This window comes from Lathamus discolor, chromosome 2 (genome assembly GCF_037157495.1).
Source record: "Lathamus discolor isolate bLatDis1 chromosome 2, bLatDis1.hap1, whole genome shotgun sequence".
Taxonomy (NCBI): domain Eukaryota; kingdom Metazoa; phylum Chordata; class Aves; order Psittaciformes; family Psittacidae; genus Lathamus; species Lathamus discolor.
This window is the reverse complement of record NC_088885.1, coordinates 12,161,360-12,182,356: the sequence shown is the minus strand read 5'-3', so window position 1 is coordinate 12,182,356 and position 20,997 is coordinate 12,161,360. Positions and strand designations below refer to the sequence as shown.

General features: G+C 39.7%; 1 protein-coding gene across 1 annotated transcript in view; it reads left to right on the top strand.

The window, feature by feature from the left end:
- The window catches only part of POU6F2 (POU class 6 homeobox 2), a 286,097-nt gene that overhangs the window by 95,380 nt on the left and 169,720 nt on the right, over positions 1 to 20,997 (top strand). The window contains exons 3-4 of the mRNA XM_065669184.1: positions 11,403 to 11,494; positions 12,399 to 12,627. Coding sequence (XP_065525256.1) covers positions 11,403 to 11,494; positions 12,399 to 12,627 — 321 coding nt within the window. The remainder of the gene's footprint in view (positions 1 to 11,402; positions 11,495 to 12,398; positions 12,628 to 20,997) is intronic.

Genomic DNA, 20,997 nt, shown 5'->3' with positions numbered 1-20,997 from the left:
TCTTCAAACTTTTCTTCAGACCACCATTTACTAAACAATACCATAAGACCTATACATCCTTCAGAGTCTTAATATGTAACCAGAACAAACAGAGGACATAGGAAAGGTGGAGAAAAGTTAGATATATAAGCAAGAAAAAGTGAGTTATTGATTTTATTGACTTGTCTGTTAACTTCTGACATTGCAATAAAGCCTTATTTATTTGTATACAGAAGACTCAATTACATAGATACATATTATTTTAACAACTGGGTTATTTACAGGAGAATTGCAGCTTCATAAATAATATAGAGCTGCATTACTCAAGCTGACATTTATCCATTGTTACCATTTAGGGAGTTGTGGTGTCCACAAATGCTCTTTGAAGGAAAGTCATTAGAATAACATTATGTAAAACCTATGCTATCATAGCAATGCATGTGCAGAGTACAGTAACACATGCAAGTAGTGTGCCTGTGGCTGAAATAAAACCTAGTCCATCATGGTTTCTGTATGCAGCTGTCTTATGAATGTCAATCCTACATATTATGGCAAAAGGCTGGATTTTCCCTGGAAGCTCTTTTAAAATCATTTTAATTGAGAAGATGCTTAAGTATAATTATTTTGTTGTTTGGGTTTTTTTTTAGTGTGTTTTAGATCTCAATTGAGTTTTGAGTGAAATCTGCTTAGTGTGTTACCATCTATATAATCAACAGGCCCTACAGAATAACAAAGGGAACAATCTGGGCGATGGTTAATGGAATGACTTATTGTTACCACAGCTTTACTCTGTGTGGAATGAAAAGAGCTGGTGAAGGTCTCACAGGAATTCTGTGATAGTTGGGCATTAAGCCTAAATCTTGCTTTTGCCAGATTAGCACCTGATCTTTCTTTTCTTTATGGCAGCCATAAGGCACAGTTGTTGGAAGTGTTGGCTGTTTCAAACCAAAACTGGTCGTGTTTTGCCAGTTTTGTGTATTCTCAAAGCCAGGAGGCTAAAAGAAAACATTAAGAAGGCAAAGACTGGGAAGTATTGACAAAAAAGCTGAAATCAGGTGGCAGAGCTTGTCCCAAAACACAGAATAGTTAAAAAATGTTTTCTTGAAAACCATTTTTAGAAGGAATAAGTGATTACTTCTTGCCCAACTCCAAATTATGTTTAGTAGGCACGTACACATAGTCTGAGATCTGACATAATCCTCAAAATGAATACTATGACAAATGGAAGCTGATGCTGGTTCTGCGTTGTTGTGTAATGGAGTTAGAATAATGACAGGACAATAATATAATAGAATTCTGCAGAGCCCTCACTCTACTTGACTTTAAGTGGAAGTAAAATCTTAGAAATGAGAGGACAATAAAATAATGCTTTGTAAAAAGGATGAAAGAATAATGTTACCTAAGTCTATTAGTGACATAACACACTATGAATGCACTTAAATTAATAGCATCTTTTACCAGTAGATATTTTTCAGTTAGTGTAATGCTGAAAAAATAAGCAGAACAATAATATAAAAATGAAAAGCATGTAGGAAAGTAATTTGTTTTAAAATATGATTCTATATATAGAGGCATACATATATATGAACACAAGCATTCTCATGGTTAGAAACAGTTTGTATATCCTGTATGATATAATCCTGTTAGGGTGTATCACAGTGCCCTCTCTCTTTCAAAGTTGCCTGGCACTTGCTATTTTGGCAAGGCTAAGTCTTAGTGTGGCTTCTTTTTACTTTATTCCTTCTTGCGTGGCATGTTGTTGCAAAGAGGTCTTGGCATGACAAGGCATTACTAACCAGATCTTTCATGCAGTATGACTGTGCTGGGATATGTGCCTGCTACATGTAGAGCTCTTTTAACCTGTGCTGTATTCTTAAACCTTTCCTAGAGAACTAATCCGACACATGTGAAATCACGTGTGAGTTTGACTCACATAAAGGCAAGATCACCATAGTCATGGAATCACAGAATGATTTGGGTTGGGAGGGACCTTAAAGCTCATCCAGTTCCAACCCCTGCCGTGGGCAGGGACACCTTCCACTAGAGCAGGTTGCTCTAAGCCCCAGTCAACCTGGCCTTGAACATTGCCGGGGATGGGGCAGCCACAGCTTCTCTGGGCACCCTGTGCCAGTGCCTCAGCACCCTCACAGGAAGAGCTTCTGCTTAATGCCTAATTTCAATCTCCCCTCTGTCAGGTTAAAGCCATTCCCCCTTGTCCTGTCCCTACAGGCTCTGGTCCAAAGCCCTCTCCATGTTTCTTGTAGCCCCTTTAGGCACTGGGAGCTGTTCTAAGTTCTCCCCTTAAGGAGCCTTCTCTGCTTCAGGCTGAATCAGCCCAACTATCTCAGCCTGGCTCCACAGCAGAGCTGCTGCAGCCCTCGCAGCATCTTCATGGCCCTCCTCAGGACTTGCTCAAGTAGTTGTGTTGGGGGCCCCAGGCAACAGTATCCAAGTGTTTGTAAACCACTTGGTTATTTCCCTGCAGATCTGTTTTAGGGTATTTTTATTTTGCAAAAGACCATCTTAGTGATTGCTGCAGAGTGTTTTCAATATCATTATCTGTTAAATAGCTGCTCAAATTTGGGAGGGAGGCAGGATGGTAGTGCTGACTACTAGTTATTTAGGTCCTTTTAATATTTTTAGCTTTTGGTCTGCAGGGGAGGGAGTAAATGGAAGAGTGGGTGTGGAGGGTTGGGGGTGGGGGGAGCGACATGACACACCAAAAACCCTTGTTATGTGTTTTAAACTTGGTTTAGTTGGTCAGGCTTGACATAGCTTGCAAGACCTGGCGAGCGCACTGAATGCTCTTTAAAAACAGGTAAATTTAAAGTGTTTGGGAACTCCTAGCAAAAGCTCCTTGTAAATAGTCACCACATTTGATTTCAATCAATAATAAAGAGACAGAAGTTAATGCAGTTCAGGATTTTTGAGATCTGGAGGCATGCATAGGATGAGTTTCTGCAGCTCCCGACCAACACTTTCATTTGAGATAATGGCTCACCCTGCTGAGCACATCATGAGAACTTGCTGGAGGTATCAAACAGCACAGGCTGCTTGTGAAGGGGGAGGGCTGTTGAATTTTTGTAGCTAGATATTTCTGAAGGTACGTGTGCAGCTAAATAGGTTTATAATGTAGACTTAGCAGTTTTGTGATTTAGTCTGATCTAGGAGTGTGGCCTCCTGCATGCAGAGTTGCTGTCACTGTTAAGGTTTCCTCTTGGATATCTTGCCTGGACTCCTACAGTATGCTGCTCTGTGGGATGGCTCTTTCAGGAGTCTCAATAAAGTCTGAACTGCTGAACAATCTGTAATGAGACACTTTATGGAGCTGCCCCACAGGGCTGCGTAAAGACCACAGCAGAGACTGTGAAATTGTTAAAGACACCACAGGGATGAAACCAGACAGTGAACTCAGTAGCAAGAGTGATAAACCACTGTTGCTTGACCATACGTGCTGGTCAGGATGCTCCAGTAGGTGTTTACATATCTTTTGGGGTGCATTTTGCTGAATGCTGGCTCTGCTGAAGATCTAAGTATCAGGGGCTTTTACCGGGTTTGATTGAATGCTTTCTCCCTTAGCTGGATATTTCCCACTCACTGAACTGGGTGATTTGAATCCCTAAACAGACTTATAGGACTGGTAGCACACTAAGTTCAGCCACTCCCCACCTTACAGCTTTTTCTTTCCAGTCACTGGAAGGCACAAAAGCTGCGAGTTCAGTTTCTGTCATCAGCCACCTACCTGTGCCATATCCTTTGAAAACACGTCTATCAGTGTAACTTGTAAAAAGCGAAAGATGTCAGACATGCTACCCTTTGCTTCCACCCAGAAGCCTGAATTATGGTGCACCAGGAGCTGTCCACATGTATTGCCTGTCTTTCAGCAGCCTGCAGTTCCAGCAGCCGTGCCCATAACATGTAAATTGTGCAAGGTTCCCCAGGCTAACAGCAATTGTGTCTCGTTATCAGATGTCATTATAGGCTACCTTATTTTGGGGAGGGTACAGGAGTCAGGTGGAGAGGGTGAGTGTTAGGAACTGAGCTTTTGGTGGAAAGCTTGCCATCTACACTGTTAGGAATAAAAGCACATGCAGAGAAAAATGCTGTAAAACCAGGAAGAAATCTTAGTTAGCTATAAAGATGGAAACCATAGCGGCTGTTCCAAAATAGATGTTCTTTAATGTGCTTCCTCTTTGGCATTTAGTAAGCTTCCAGGGATGGAAAGAAAGCAAAGTTTAATTTGGAGAAGCCTCCTGCCCTTCTTAGCTAGGGATCAGCTGCCCAACATGAAATAATAATGCATTCAACTGTCCATCTTCTGGTAAGTAACCTTTATCATCGTTGCATTCACCAGCGCTAACAGCAAACGGTGAGTATGAAATGTTGTATGAATTCAAGAAAAACTGATAGGGTCTTTGTGACCTTAATGTGATTATATTTGTGCTAATGCATGCAGTAGAAAAGAAACTAGAACTCTCAATATGAAGGGATCCAATTCATAAAAAATGTATGTACCATTAACAAGGGATTTTTATGCACTGTACTTAGGTGGTGAAGAAAAGTAGAATGAGTCTATTTTGAATAAAAGAACATACTTTTGCAATTATATCCCTTCACCTTTCCTGTAGTAGTGATGCTTCCTTTCTCACATGAAGTATCTGAAGTGGAAGGATAGTCATATGGGCACCAATGAGAAAAAGATTTCACTTGGGGAGAAGAGAAAGAAAAAAAAATAAGGCAATGAAAGAGAAGCAAAAATGAAACATGGGAAAGAAGAATATTGGAGGCAGTTGGGAGAGCTGGGTTATCTGTGATTTTTGTGCTTTGGTATGGTAGTTCTTTTGTTTGGTGGTAGATATAACTGGTGGTTGCCCCGAAGAAGGGCACCCACCCTGAATCACTTTCGTAGCCTGACTTTCATGATAAACAGTCATGGAGTTTTAATGTTACCAGTCCTGATCAAGAAAGATGCAGGTGCATAAATGCAAGCCAGTTTGTGCATATGGGTAGTGAAGACAGTGATTCCTTGCATGTCTTGCAGGAGAAGATCCTTCAGGAGCAAATATCCCCAGGGACCAGGCAAAGGAGATATTTTGTGCTCTACTGGCAGAATGACTGTGAGCTCTGCAGTGATTTTGGTAGCTTTGCAGTAGCAACTGTGTGACAGTTTAATATTAGTATCTAACTGCGGGGTTTTACTTACTTCAGTACTGAATGATCCAGTCAGTAAAGCGAATCCGCTGTGTTCATTCTGCTGTCTAATTCAATCCATTCTGCATGCAGGATGTTTAGCTTTTCTGTACAGGATATTGCATTGACACATACGTCAATATGGCAGATCGATACAGCATTTTCTTATCACACCACAAATATTTTCAAAGGCAAACTAGAAGGTTTTTGTACATAGGTAGGGGAAAATGAAGAGTGACAGTTGTGTAAGTTGAGACAGTCTAACATTGTAGAAGATAAGCGCAGTACTTCCATGTTGTGCTAAAATGATAGGACAGTAAAATGATGATACCAACATTGCAACGTTGTTAGGTTTCAGAGTTAACAGGTGCCCATGGTAATTCTGCACACACCCAACTCTCTTGTTTGGTTTGCTTTGTGAGGCTGAAATTGCTGCTTAAAAATAAAAGTTTAGAATCTTAAGTAGAGGTCAGCAGGGAAAGGCAAATTGCTTAATGATCTGGGGGATAACCTGATACTTAGAGAAGTTTCATACAACCCAGGTAAGTGAATTTTATGCCACCTCTTTGTTGTGGATTGGAAGAAGACAACTGACTACTCACATGAAATATGAGCAGTCCAAGCTTAAATTCATACCTTTCAGCAGGCAATTTGTTATTTAACTTCTGAGCTTGATTTTCTTTGCTGAGGTCCCAGGAATATCCCCTCTGATAACCGTAGGATAATACAATGTAACCAGATTCAGCATAAAATCCCAATTTTCTCTCCCACAAGTATTGTAAAATGTAGGTGTGTTTGTGAATTTCTGTGTAGCAATCTGATTGATAAGGTTTGATGAGGTGATACGAAAAGCTTCCCACCTACACGCCCAACATCCTAGGCAGCAGGATAATGAAAATAGTGAATTAAGAGCCACAATATGGTGCTCTGTGGCAGAATGAGGATTGTTTGGAGTGAATGTCACATTTTTTCATTATCAGCCGCATCTTTCAGCTATTCTGTTCAGCAAGATTGCTCCTAGTGTAATTGCTGACAATTAAGGGTTTGTTTAATGAAGAGCTGAGTTACTTTAATCGGAGATGATGGCCTTCCACACACCATACCCGATAATTTGAATATTATCAGTCAGTCTATTTAATTTCTTTTTAAAAAGTTATCTTTTTTTCCTCCTCATAATATGGCTTACGATCTAAATGCAGCTCTATTACATGCTCAGAATGTGAGTTTATTAGTTTTAAAAATGTAAGACTTTTTTTTTTTTCTCACAGGCAGTATTTTCACTTTAATGATTTCATTCCTAAAGGTCTATCTTTAATGTGAGTTGATTCAGTAAGAGAAAAGTCTGCTCTTGATTTCTTACAGTTACAGTTACTGAGAGATAAATACAAGTAATTTAATGTCACATTGTGGAGCCGTGTCTAAGGATTTTAATATGAACAGTTGCTTGAAATGCTGTGTTCTTTTATTAATGTTGATTCATTTGAAATATTTGCTTAAATGGGTGTCTCAGAAAGATTTATGTATTCTTTTGATTACTGAAAATCTAGTATTATTAAATTTGATCTTGCTTGTTTTTCAAAGCACTGAATACTGAAGAGTAGTAGCCCAGCATCTCTCTGGTTCTGATACAAATGTGAGATGCTTTGAATTCATTCTTGAGGATAATGAGGAATTTATTTATGTCTAGATCATCAACTGAGGCTCGTCCTGTGCTGTGGTTTGAGCTTTGAGTGATCTTTGGTGTACAGTTTGAGAGGAGATGGCACTATGCATCATGCCTTTGAGCAGGCACAGGCACACATCTGTGGATGAACTAGGAGGTCCAGGACAGAGCTGGATGTACATGTTTAGCACGCTCCATTGTATATTCTGCATTGCTCTTCAGTATGGTCACACTTGCAGTCAGCTGCAGGTTCCCGGTGAGCATCAGACACCAGGAGAGACAAGAACCATGAGGATGGGAGGTGCATCTGAGCTCAGGGTGCTGGAGAGCACACGCAGGCTCCCCTTGCCAGAGCTGCTGGTAGCCCTGGAGCAACTACCCAAGGAGTCACAGTTCTGTATTCTTACCCATGTGTAACTGCAGCCCAGTGTAACTACAGCTGAAGACATCTAGGTGCCTAAATGGTGCTGGTTTGAGAATCCAGATCTGAGTCCCTGTATTCATTAGTTATAAAGTGAGGATTAGAGCATTCCCTCCTTTGTGGGGCACTGGGAAATGAAGATTTTAGAACTGAATTACCTGTTGTGTTGCTGGAGATGTGTAAGAAACAAAAGGAAGCAAACTGTGGAAAGCCGGTTTATAACCAATGCGTTTACAGCTGTAATTTTGTATGAGGCTCGGAGGCCTTGGGATGTGGAATTTTTTTTCCATCTGATGTTTCTCTTGTGGTTTCTTCTTTTTAAACCAGGTATTGTTGAACAAGGTTTTTTGCTTGGTTTGGGGGATATTTTTCCTTTTTGATAAGGGGAGAAGAAGGTTGCCTTTTTTTTTTTTTTTTTTTTACTTGGCTTTATTTTAAATAGTATTTTATTTCAAGAGGGTTATTTTACAATGTTTACAGTGCACTTCAATTTTTTATTGTGTCATGCCCTTCCAGCCCCTTGGTGGGATGAGAGGTGTGTGTATGTATTATATAATTTATAATTAATTTATGATGAATCACGTATGATGAATACTGCTTATTAAATATTAAAGCCTTGTCTACAGTCATGGCCATACCTTGGCAATAGCACTCCTGCCTGTTCATATGGTACCACTGAGCAGACTCATAAACTTAGAACTGAGCACTGCTGTGACAGCCTAGAGAAGTCCTAGCTCCCTGCCTAGGCAAATGGTGTTAAGGGGAATTACTTCTCTTTCCAGGGTAGGTGCCCTGTTACTGCCTTCTCCCTGTCCGTTGTGTGCCAGCAGCTGGAGCTGTGAGGAAAGCAGAAACTCTCCAAAACATAGCTGAGAACAGAGAAGGTGCTGATGCTCACTTCCCAGCTCCATAGGGACTGCTTTGAGTCCTGGTTTCTTTCTGCCATATCCCTCACTGATAGGAAGCTGAGCAGCATCAGAGGGTAGGCTAACAGGAGGTAATAGCCTGCATCTGGACAAGTGGAAAATCTAGGCTAGATTTTGACAGGCCATTTTTATTAGTGAGGACTGGAATGTGGACAGGGGAACAATTTACCTGCAGAGGTCATTCCAGCATCTGGAACTAATGAACTCCCAAACAAAGGCGGTAAAGCAGAGACAAAAAACAACACAGGGGATTGTGCAGTGCCAGGTTAGGAGAATGGTTTTACTGAAGGTATTTTTCCAAATTATAGCAATGAATCTGTGAATCAGAAATAGTTGCTGTGACACAGCTCTCCTGACTCCTCAGATCCTCTGAAATCAGGAATCAACATGGTCAACATTATAAGGAAAAGTAGCGTTCTACCAGTGTTTTGTGCTCTGCTTTGTCTTCCTGGGAACTTTGACCTTTGTGTCCCACCGAAGATAGTATACAGCGAGGAACAAATGCTGTCAGTGTGTGTGAGGCAACAGAACTTAACTCAGAAATCCTGGCTTTGCTGTACTTACCACCAGCCCAGCAGGCAGGTTTTCCTGTGTGCTTTGAAGAAAATCTTGGCTCTTGAGTAGCTGTTATAGCAGGTGGATTAGCAGGGGCATGAGAGTAAAGGTGAGAATCTCAGCCTGAGAATAGGCATGCATAATTTCATACAGGGTGCCATGTAAGACCACATTCGTGCACGTGAAGGTGTGTGCTGTTTTGCCTGCATCATGTGAGAAGTGAGCTAGGAGCAGCAGGCAGAGGATTCAAGGACTTAAATAAAAAGATGGATTAGCTGTGATGAGTGTGCAAGGAATGTAATTCTAAGTGATTCCAATTAGTGCAATGCAAAAGGAAAGCAGCATAATTAACTTTGGCTTTATGGTCCTTGTACTACATACAGGTTATGAGATGAAACACTGCAAAATCCTTAGGGTACAGATAACAGAAAACTGTGGTTCTTAGGATAGCTGCACCATGCAAAAATAAATATTAAAGGGCTGTTTCTTCAGAACTTATTTATTTTCTGAAAGCTCGAGCTGTGGTAATTGCAATTAAATCTAATTCCAGTGAATATTTGAGTCCAGTTTTGTTCTTCTCCCAAAGCTTTCATAGGACGATTTAATGATGTGGCAGATTATCAAGAGCTTGTTTTAATATTAATTACACACGAAGACAAAATTTTCAGCCCTTAAAATTGCATAAATAAAACTGACTTAGAAGATATGATCTTAAGGGAATAATGATGTATTCATTGGTGTTGAGCCTTTGATCTAATATCACTTGACACATACAGAGGAGATTAAAAAACCCATAACAATGTGTGAAAATTACCAAAGGTAAAAGTGTGTTTAGTAACATAGCACTGTATTTTGTGTAGGAGGAAACCATACTGAAGCAAACCTCTCTTTGGTCTTAGGGATGGCAGCAGCACAGGGGTTGTCATGTGTTTGAAAGAAAGAGTTTTCACTGACTCTCACACATCTAGCTACATTTCTTTCTTTTCAAGTAACTCGAATGAGTAAATTGCACAGTAAAAAGTAAATGACTGTTCTCTTTTTGCACGTTCTTAAGCAATTGGAGTCCTCACCGATTATGGTGGGTTAGATTATCATTGTTAAAGGGCAGTGGCCATTAAAATGCCGAACATATTTGTATAGAATTTGCTTTATAAAATGTCAGCAAGTCTCTACATTTTTATTAGTTCCAAATCAAGTATTTCAATGGACTCTTTGTAAGTATTCCCAAAGCAATGTCCGTTTCTGGCTTTTTGAGAGCACACAAAAATATTACAAATTAATCAGATTTTCAGGTTTCTGCATAACAACTCTTCTGCACATTTATTGTTTAATCCTATTCTAAAATGCTGTTATGATTGACACCTTGGTGTAGAGTAGAAGTCAATTGAATAATATGTAGCAGTCAATTTTATTTGTACCTTAATGTGCTGAAGGTTTTTGGTGGGGTTTTTTTTCCACATTTCCATTATTTATAAGTCTGTCCCCTTGGAGAATATCTAGAAGAATTTGTTTTAAATGAGCTGATAATACCCTCTTTAAAATTTATAAGTGTGACAGAATCATATCCTTTTTCCTTACCGCACCAGAATGTGCCAATAAACTGAGTCTGAATTACCTTGCACTTGCTTTTCATAGGATAAACATTGGAAAAGAGCATCTCATTAAGGTTTACTTAAAACAGAATTTCAACCACTCATCAGAAACCACTAACAAAACAGGAGCTAGCTATCGTACCAACCAGGAAACCTGATGCCATTGCCAGGGTTTTCTTTCCAAGAGACCACAGTACTCTTGCAGCTTCTTTTGATATTTGCTGTCATTCTTCCAGCTTCAAAGATAAATGTGGGCCTGATTGTGCCTGAAAAACTTGTGAATCGATGCGAGTCCTTCACCCAGAGGAAATGGAGGATTGGGACGTGGTTTTGAAAGCATCTTGGTGCTTTCTTACAACCGATAGGACCTTTTCCTTTCTCTTTTTCCTTTCCAAATCCGTATTGCAGACTTCAGCAAAATCTGGTAGGGCTGGACTGTGTTCTGTGCTTAGCAAGTCGTTAGTGCCCAGCATATAGTTCGATTGTTGGATATTGATCACCTCAGTAAATGCTGGAAATCCTTGGTTTCACAGAATCTTGCTTGCCCCCCACATGCAGTTTAGCAAACAAGCTGTCATTTGGAAGCATACCTGGTTTCAGTTTTCATAGTGCCTTTTTAATGTACTTCGTACAGCCTTTGCTGCCTCAGTAACTGACAAAAGAAAAGACTTTATTAAGATACAAAGTAGATGTGACTTGATTGTTTTTCCAGATAATTTTTGCTTTCAGAAATTAGAATGGCTGATGCTCACCTAAGCGTAAAAAATGCAGTTCCCACACTCGCAGAGTGCTCATGTACTGTATGTAAATTGATGTATAATGCAACCCACATTAGCTGGGTTGATGATAGCTTCAGTTTCACTGCTGTCAGATTTTTGTAGCTCCTTGAATGAGTTGGCTGGTCTGAATGAATGTTAGCATAATTTATGCAGCTGATAAGTGATTTGAGTGCTTGAGTTATTGATAAAGCACTTTAACATATCATTTTCAGCTTGATGTTATGTGACATCAGAGTAGAAGGTAATGTGGCAGTCCCCAGGCTTGATATTAAAGTCAATCTGCTCTTTGGATTTCAGAGGCCAGAGGAAACGCAGTGCTGCCTGACACAAGCCCAGCAGACCAGCACCAACCCAGTCAGTCCCATCCTGCATTCCCTGTTGGGCCTCAGGTCAGTATCTTTCATTTCAATTAATCGAGACCTGCAATATGGTGAAAAGTAAATAACTGCAGTTGGTCATCTTTGATCTGTGTAGTGTAGGAAAGGTGTTTCTGTTTGGAATCATTTAGTGTTACAAAAAGGGAGCATGTATGTATCGTCTGTGTTTTTAAAGTTACTTGTTTGGAGAGATCAGCTCTTTGTATCTTTTTCCAAAATAAAACTTTAGCAGTTTTTCATATTTAGGAGGTTAAATTATTTCAATTTCCTATATAAGTTATTTTTTAAATACATGTCATAATTTAATATTAAAAAGCTTGTGCAATTTTAATGCAACCTATTGGCTCTGACAGTTCTGCCTGTCACACACAGCTCCTGCAGTAAAAAAGGCATTTCATTATCTTTTATGCCAGCTATTTATTTTGTTTACAGCAAAACATAGGTATAATAGCATGGCACTTTGTAACCTTTTAAAACATTTCCTTTATCACTTCACAATTTTATCCAAGTTCAACCATACTCTAAAGGGATACTCAGTGTTCTTCCACTTTGCAGGACAGCTTTGGTCCACATAGCTTCTGGTAATTGTTCCTATCAGTATACAGTTGGGAAAATTTGGGAAATGTTTGCATTTAGGTACTTGTAAGGCCTTCTTGTGTTCAGAAATTATCTTCAGTGCATGTGTAATGACTTTACCAGTCCAGATTCAACCAGGATTGCTCCCATGCTACATGACTGTGAGGTTTACAGCTTCAGCCTGTCAGGTTTGTCAAAACTTTCTGTGTGTGCCTGAAGATACTGGAAGCAGTGTATATCTGTAATGGAATTCCAAATGATCCCAAGCCGGAAGAGTTATAGGCGTGTAATACCAAGCTATGCACAACAAAATAGGCTTGCTATGTGTGTTTTGTTACAGCCACTCCTGACAGCCCAACAGTTAGCCTCAGCAGTAGCGGGGGTGATGCCAGGAGGCACTCCAGCCCTGAATCAGCCGATCCTTATTCCTTTCAACATGGCTGGGCAGCTGGGGGGCCAACAAGGGCTCGTCCTAACTCTGCCTACCGCGAATCTCACCAATATCCAAGGGCTGGTAGCAGCAGCTGCAGCAGGAGGCATCATGACTTTGCCATTGCAAAATCTACAAGGTAAGGCATGTTTGTCATTTCTAATAGGTTCTTTTGCCTGTTTGTTTCACAGCATCTCTGTCTTTTAAACCAAGCAATCTCTTTTTGCAGTGAAATGTTGTTCTTGATGAGTATTTGAAGTTAATACTTGGATTGTTTTTGAATACTTGAGAGATGTTTGCATTTTTATAAACAAAGATTGGAGGTTGGGTCTTGGATTCCATGGATCAGTAAAGTGCTTGAATGATGCACTAGGCTTTTCTGTCATCAGTGATTAATGTTCCCTACTCACAGTTTACTTTAAAATTTCAGATGACAGCATGAAGACAAGTACTCTGTTTCACCACTGCTGATTAGGGTAGCTAAATGAATAGGGGCAACTAAAACCACAGTATTGCATGAAAACCACTTAAACCCCCCATTCTTTTATTTTGAAATCAGTGTTTTCTCAGCTGCCACCAGTGCTCTGGATATGTATTCTCTTTCTTGCTGTGGGACATCTGCTTTATCAATAAGATTCTGCCATCCCCATCCAAGCTATTGAGGGAGAGTTACATGATTCCAAAGTCACAAGCAAAAATTTCATCTCTATATGTGCCCTCCGCATTGTCTGAGCTATACCATGTTTGCAACAGTTCTACCCTAAGATATCTCTGCATTCTCCCTGTGGTCTAAAATCAGACTGAAAAGCTGTTCTGCAAGATCCCTGTTCTTCCCTAGTATTTTCTGCTGTTCAATGTCTCTAACGTCGTTAGAAGCAGTACTGAATCCAAACACATATGGGGTAAAATGTAGATGTATTTATTTACTACTCTGGAGTATGTTGATTGGATGTATTTATTTGCTACTCTGAATTACGTTGATTGCTTCTCAGAAAGCAATTGCTACTGAACTGACCAAAGTGTAGTAAGGTATTAGTCAGTATTTTACAATAGAACAGTACAGCTTTAATGGAAGAGGATGGTAAGGAAGTGATTGACCAGTGTGAAGGTGATCAAGGTGCAAGCAGAAAGTACCAAAATAAAGCTTTAGCCCTTTAAATTTATTTATTTATTATTATTTCTTGGGATGTAAATGTTAGGAAAAGTCTTCCTCGAATGGAATGAAAGCTCTGTGCTGTGCCTTATGTATTTTTTAGTTCTTAAACTCTGGTGGATGCTCATTACCAGATGAATTGTTTGAAGCACCTAATCCTACAGGTTGTGAAACAGGGAAAAGGAAGAGACAGCTCATGTGTTGAACAAACTCCCTTACAAACTGCGTGCATAGTACTCTCACCTGTTGGTGCAACTACTTGCCTTTACCTTGTGCATGTTTTAAAGTTTAATGTCAACAGACCTCTCTTATCATAGTTGTAAATGGTTTTCACTTTAATGTTTAAAATAATGTCTCTTTCATACCATTAAGCTGCACCAAAGAACCTGTCATTCATAAATCTTAGATGAAAAGGACACACTAATGCACAAATTTTGCTTGTTTAAAATTTGAGAGTGCATGTAAAGTAGGGAACTGGAGATTAAAAAAATAATGCAGGAACAGGAGCGGGTAAAAGCAGATATAACAAAGTGAAGGGGAAGTGGCTTTTTAGCGTAGGTGGATGATGAAATCTTAATGAAGAAACAGGCATTATAAAAACGTATCCTTCCACTCTGGAGTGCTCCAGGTTATAGTTGCTGGGTATGTAGTATTATAAATAAACATAAGCTCATGCAGTTCTTACGTCATTTATTCACCCCGTGTTGTGAAGCTGGAGGGTAGGGATTAAGGCAGGTAACCTTTGCTCTTTAGTTTAGCCATGGGTGTCTAATTGCTAGCTAAAAGGTGTAACTCTGCTGCCAAATAAATTTTGCAAGCAATGACCTTACTAGATGAAAAGGTTTCCTCCATAATCTTTACTGGTAGATGAAAGTATGGGATCAAATGGGGACTTGCTGGAGCATCAGGTGCAGTTCCCTGTATATAGATGCAGTCACACTCTCCGTAAAGGAACAGAACCCAACGCACTTAGTTGCGTTGCTCTTTATCATCTTATCTACCCTTCCCTCTGGACCCTCTAAGCAAATGCCACTGCCCTCATTGTTTGGAAGTGAAACTGATACATGGGGAAATGAAATAACTCGGTCAAGACACCTTTTAGAAGCCCTGAATAACAGTTGTAAGCTCCTGTTGCTTCCACTACGCAGTGCATTTGTGAATGAAGGTGGGAATCAGCTGAGAGTGCTGTGTTTCTAGAGAACATCTCTAGCTGTGTGGTGTCATCAGTTCAATTGAACCTGATTGACTTCTGGTCCCTGTTGTGGATAATTGAAAGATAATTACAGAATGCATGTTTTGGTTTGTATCCAGCACTTCTACAGGTGTACTCCTAGGAGACCATGCTTCAACACAGTTGGTAATTTGGCCCTTTGGGTGAAATCAGACCATATTCATCAACTTCCATCTCTCTAACACCTCACTGCGGCATGGTCAAACTGGACAAACGGGTGACATGCTTTTATGCAGTTTTCTAACCTGTCTTATTACTCCTGTTGTCATGTCTCCTGTCCCTGAATTTCCAGTGCAGTGAAGCATAGATGTCCACAGCTCTGGGTCTTTTCCTGTCTTCTTTTCCTTATCTCACCAGTCAACTTATAAATCTCTTCACCACAGACTCCCCCAGCTGGGTAACTCAAAAGAATGATATAAGAATTCAGAAAAAGTTCTGGTTTACTTGAATTAATACTAAACACTCATCAAGGGAGTAATCCCACCATATTTGTGTGATCCACATCTGTGTTTAACTGATTTTCTTCTTGGGGACTTTCAGGTCTGGTTCAGGGTGATAAGTATGAGACCTCGGGGTGACTGGATAAAGCAATGAAAACCCTTGCTTGTGGAAAGAAAAGAACATTCAGCGATAGGAGTCATAGAGGAGATCTGTTAAGTCTTTAAAGTGAGAAAACAAGAGTTTCTTTAAAAATTCAAGACACTGGTAAAACGGAACGATTAATGATATGGAAATTACTCACACAGTGTAACTTATTCAGTGAAATTACCTATTCTGCAGTTGTCAGTTTCTTATAAGATTTCAGCTTTTTTCCAAATCTATTTGTGTAAAATTGTTCAGTTGCTATATGGTCCTGATCCACCACTAAGCCAACAGGAATTCTGTTGTTGTAGATGGAAAGAGGTTTAGACTAAGCCTCTTTCAAAACTGCTTTTCTTGATACATACTTGATTATTTTCTGTTCATTACACTATGTCATTTGCCATACATATTGCTATACCATGTCTGTTCCCTAAGCAAAAAAAGCACGTGTGAACACATAGAAGGAATGTGAACGTGTAAATTCCTTCTGTGAAACTTAGGAAAATATGTTTACCCTGGCTCCTATTAAGCAAATTTCAAATGCAGATAATACAACTTACTGAGATACCAGAGGTGCGGTGTCAAAACAGAGACATCTACTTTAAACAAAAATCCCTGAACATGACACAGATTCACCTATGGAACTTTGGCTTTCCACCAACAGTTCTTTGAAGAAAATGGTGAAATCAACAACTAAGACTTTTTACTGTAATCCACTAAAAATCTGAAGCTAAAAGCTTAAAAGCAGTCCAGGAAAGCTTTTGTCCAAAAAAGATTTACATACCTGTTTTCCTCTCACCAAACCTTAGAGCTACTGTTGGAACACATCCCTGCTCTCCTAACCAGCAGAACTTTTGGAGGAGTCAGTACCAATGGTGAGGTTGTAACGAGTTAACAAGTGAGGAAGGCACTCTCTTCAGACAATGTGTTGTCTGTCTTTTGCTTTTAATCCACTGCTTCTTTGCCTGTCCTCATTGACTTAATGCAGAAAACACTGACAGCTTCCCTCTTAGCATCCAAACTGGTGTTCATCAGTATTCAGATTTCCACCTTTGGGAATCTTTTTTCTGGGCTGAACAGGTTCAGCTTCTGCATTCCATTTGCCAGGTCAGGTTTCTCTAAGTTCTGGGGGGAGTGTTTTCCTTTTTCAATTTTAGCTATCCTTGTCAAGAGTTTTTCCAAGGAACTAGTAGTTGCTTCATCTCAGAGTACTCAGTAATGCCTGGGAGCTGATATTCATTGAAAGACATAATCTTTATAAGTCCACCTGATTTTTATGTCTCAATGTGATATTTCTGCGTATCTGAACAGAAAGAGACCTCTTGGGGGGCTGAGTTTGTTTTGTCTTGATTTCTTAATGTAATTTTTAACCCACATTGAAGTCGCTGGTAAATGGGAATGTATTCCAGTCCTAAGAAGTTTCTGAAACCTGTCCTCTCCTTTTGTTCACTTTTCCGTGACAGCCAAAGCAGTTTTAGCAAAAAAGCTAAGGTATTTTAGCTATACTTTTAGTATGGAGTGCATGTTTGAAACGAGAAGAAACTACCGCAGTGTTGCCTGTCAGTTCACTGCTGGCTACTTGTGCACTATGGAGGACAATGGGGGAGTCTCTGCAAAGGATTCCCCCGAATATATTACATCACATAGCAATGGCACAAGAGTTTTAGATGATGTATCTGCTGATACAGAGCTAGAATGACACTTGAACCTTGAAAGAAATCAACAAGTTGGAAGTTCTGGCCTCACGGCACTGAATCTTTGTATGTTTTATTTCCACTGAGCATTGTACTGTTCCTAAAGTGGATGCCAGTAATTTATTTCCAAGTCAGAGTTTCTTAGTCTGGAGTTCTCAAAGAAATGAGACCAAACTATCTCCCCAGATCATTAGTGAAAGGCTTCAATGCTGAAAGGAAGCTCTGCATGGCTAAAACCGTGAAATCATTAAATTACATTACTTAAACAGCGACAGGTCATATTTTAGCTGCAGTACAATGAAAGAGGAGATGTATTAAGCATCTTGAGAACTAAGAGACAGCCATTAAAATGCACTGATACGGGTAGCAGTAGACATAGATGATGGTAAAAAATTAAAAAGGCTTTCATATGTGGAGATCAGTCAAAATGCATGTTAAGTAAAGATAATGGTAACAAAAAGCAAAAAATGTGGTGTTTACACTTATTAGCTCTTGTTTCATCTGAGCATAGATTTGTATTATTAATTGTGTAACAGATAAACATGCTGTCTCCATTCTTGCATGTACACACGCCTTCAAAACCAGAAATCAGAGAAAGATGAAAAACAAAAAAGAGACAGAAAAGTAAACTACAAACCTCAATTGTTTACTGATCTAGAGTCCAAATTCCAGGGTTTTAGAACGTTTTCCTCTTTTAACTGAAGTGTTGCAGTCCCTATTCATTTGTATTCCCCTTCAAGTAACATGAAATAGCTTTCAGAGTCTACAGAAAGGCAGTGTTTCACTTATGTATTTTAATGAGCACCAATGTCAGTAATAATCAAAATGATGTTTCACTTAGAGGAGTAGTTTATTCCCAGGTACTTCTGCAGTGTACTAACATAACCAGAACAAGAATGACAAGAACCAAGAAAAGGAGCTGCACTCATTTGTGAAGACTTCAAACCTAATATACCTCCCCTATCACTGTATAAATGCTGCACATAATGCAGTCACTGTGAAGGGCTCACTCACACAAAGCAGGGGTTAGCCACCCCCAAAGACTAACCTCTGTACTTAGTACATGGAAAGAAATAGGAGAAATCCATGCATCCTTAAGCATGCTGTGGCATGCACAGAGCGCCTGTAGATTAGCAGCCACTACAGCAGGTTGCCTCGGTCTAACAGATGTATGTCATCTAAACTATGCTGCAGGGTAACTGAAATAATGGGCAGAGATCCCTAAAGATGGGGTAGGTAGAAAGTTCTGTGTCTCCGTCTGGTCTCCCAGGAAATGTAGTGTTTGGGAAGCCTAACATTTGCTTTTGGGAGAAAGGGCAAAACCTGTTTTTCTGAGGGTAGTACAGAAAGAAACTTACTAGGGGTTTTTTTGCTTGTTTTTCCCCCACCATACAAGGCTTCTCCCATGGGAATGCTTGGCCCCATGTTAATTGCTCATCTTGTTCAGTGGGAAGTTGCTGCCTTAACAGAGGGAATGTGAAAGGTTCAGGGCTTTATTAGTTACTAGTTGTTTATTGATCACTCCTAGTGTGTTAGCTATTTGTTGTTTGAATTTTCTGCCCCATAAGTTAAAGGCCTACCGTCAGAGGCATTAAAATGCAGTAGTCTTCATGCTTATGTGCTCTGTTGTTGACTTCCACCCAAAATAGACTTCAGACATGCCTTTTTTTTTGGTACTGATGGTTATGGAACAACATCAGTGAGGAGTAATGATGTGATGTAGTTCAGATTAATTCTGAAATCAAAGTCTTCACACCTACTTAAACTTTGCAGGCCGTGTTTTGGCAGAGTCTCAGTTTCCAGACTTTTATGCCAAAAAGCAGATGGGAAAGACGGGAGTAGCCTGCAGTTCCCCAGACTTTCCACCAAAACCCTATTGTTTAACTACCCTCTAGGCTGGGAATGGTGGTGTGACTGGTACACAAGACATGGACTTTTCTGGGAATGTACCCCTTTATTGAGCCGTGACGCTGACTGATACTGCTCCTGGCAGGAATATTCTGTGTGCAGGAATATAAATGAAATTTCTGTCAACCAGAACATGGATGCATTTTAATGCTGCTTTTAAAGTGTATCTTTGCACCTGTTTCCAGGAGCCTTTAATCTTCTTCTTGAATTTAGACCGTGACAATTTAAATTAATGTAGAGAAAACTCATTCCAATAATGTGAAGCACTTAACTTACTGTAATCTTACAAAAGCCAAGAAATTTCAAATGCAAGTGAAAATCCCAGCCAGTGTTTGTCACTCTGTTCCTCACCTCCACATTGTAGCACACATGCTACATGCACTGGTAGATCACATGCTAATAGGTAGGTACATTCGTCTGGTATATGCATATATGACTTGTATGCTGATCCAAGACTCTACAATAGAGTGAGTTGTAGAAGGATTACCGGGATGGATTTGCAGCCTTTACACTTAATTTCCTTGCCTTAGTGGGTTTAAGTCAGACATTTATAGTCTTTGTGGTTTAATTTCCTTTGTTTTTCCGTGGTGTTTGTATTAATAACATCCCTATGATTCATGTTTTAAAAACTCCCTTGTTACAAACTTCTGTTCCTGATAGACCAGTGAGATTCTAATCAAGCACATATATATTTAGGGACTCATAAAAACAACAAAGTCTTTATTGACCAAGTGGGTTTATGGGGCATTTTTAATAGTGTGAATTTCGAATGCATGGAACATACAAGTTAACCACCTAGGAGCCAATTTTTTAGATGAAATTTCTTTAAAGTCTGTGTGACTCTGTAGCACAGAACCACACACCTCCTCTTCTGATGGAAATCTACCATTTTTTTATTCTTTTAATTGCCATAGAAAGTTATGAAGTCTTACGACTTACGCAAATCTTGCCGTTTATGCACCTTGAAACATTTTGGAACATCTGTCTACCACTGAGATTGCTCTAAAAATGGGAACAGGGTCTGTCTGGTAACATCAGAAATCATGAAAGTGAAACTTCCTTGAGTTTCTCCATCCCCAGACCTCTCTGCAATTCTATGTCCTTTGGGTAGAAATCTGTACGCGTGGAGATCTTCAGGCCTTGGTCTCATTTTGCTGCTGATCCCTGAAGCTGCTTCCATTCCTGGAATGTTTGGTCTTTACAAGTCTATTGCTCTGACAGATGTAGCAGAGAGACCAAACATGAGACCCATGTTCTGCTCTGCACTCCAGCCCAGGCATCCCATGTGATGGCAGGCAATTCATCCATGGTTTCTGCAACTCTATTCCCACCTGTAAAGGAATGTGCTGATAGCTAGTGCTATGCTTTCCTACAGAGTGGCTTAAATCGCTGCTGTTAGATGTCTTGAGCTTCTCAGACACATTTAGACCTTTGCTAAATGTCCTAAATTCGTAAGTCTTGTTCTGGTTCATAGACCTAAAAGAGATTAGGTTTTTCAGTAGTTGCAATAATAACATGAATTTTCCTTACTTGGGACTTAGTGACCTTTTCCAGCCCACAGAAGGATTAGAAGTTTTCACCAAGGTTAGTATGTTCCAACACAATTTGGTTCTTAGGCTATTGTCTGCTGTAGGGTTTTTTGCTTATTTATTTTAACATGGATATTGCTTTTAAAGTTTATCAGCTGTAGACTTGACATACCTTACAGACTCTTCTTTTACTTGTGTTTTGTTATGATAAATTATACTATGCCAAAAATAAATCTTAAGCATAAAGACAAGTTTTTCATCTTACTTCCATGATTAATTCTATTCGAGTCAGTGATGATGCTTTAGATTTACATAATCTGATCCTTGAATATCTTTCCCTTTCCGTTTCTCAGATCGCATTTCAGTCTCTTGTCCTTTTCCTCATCCAGTGTCATTTCTGTCCATCCTTTAT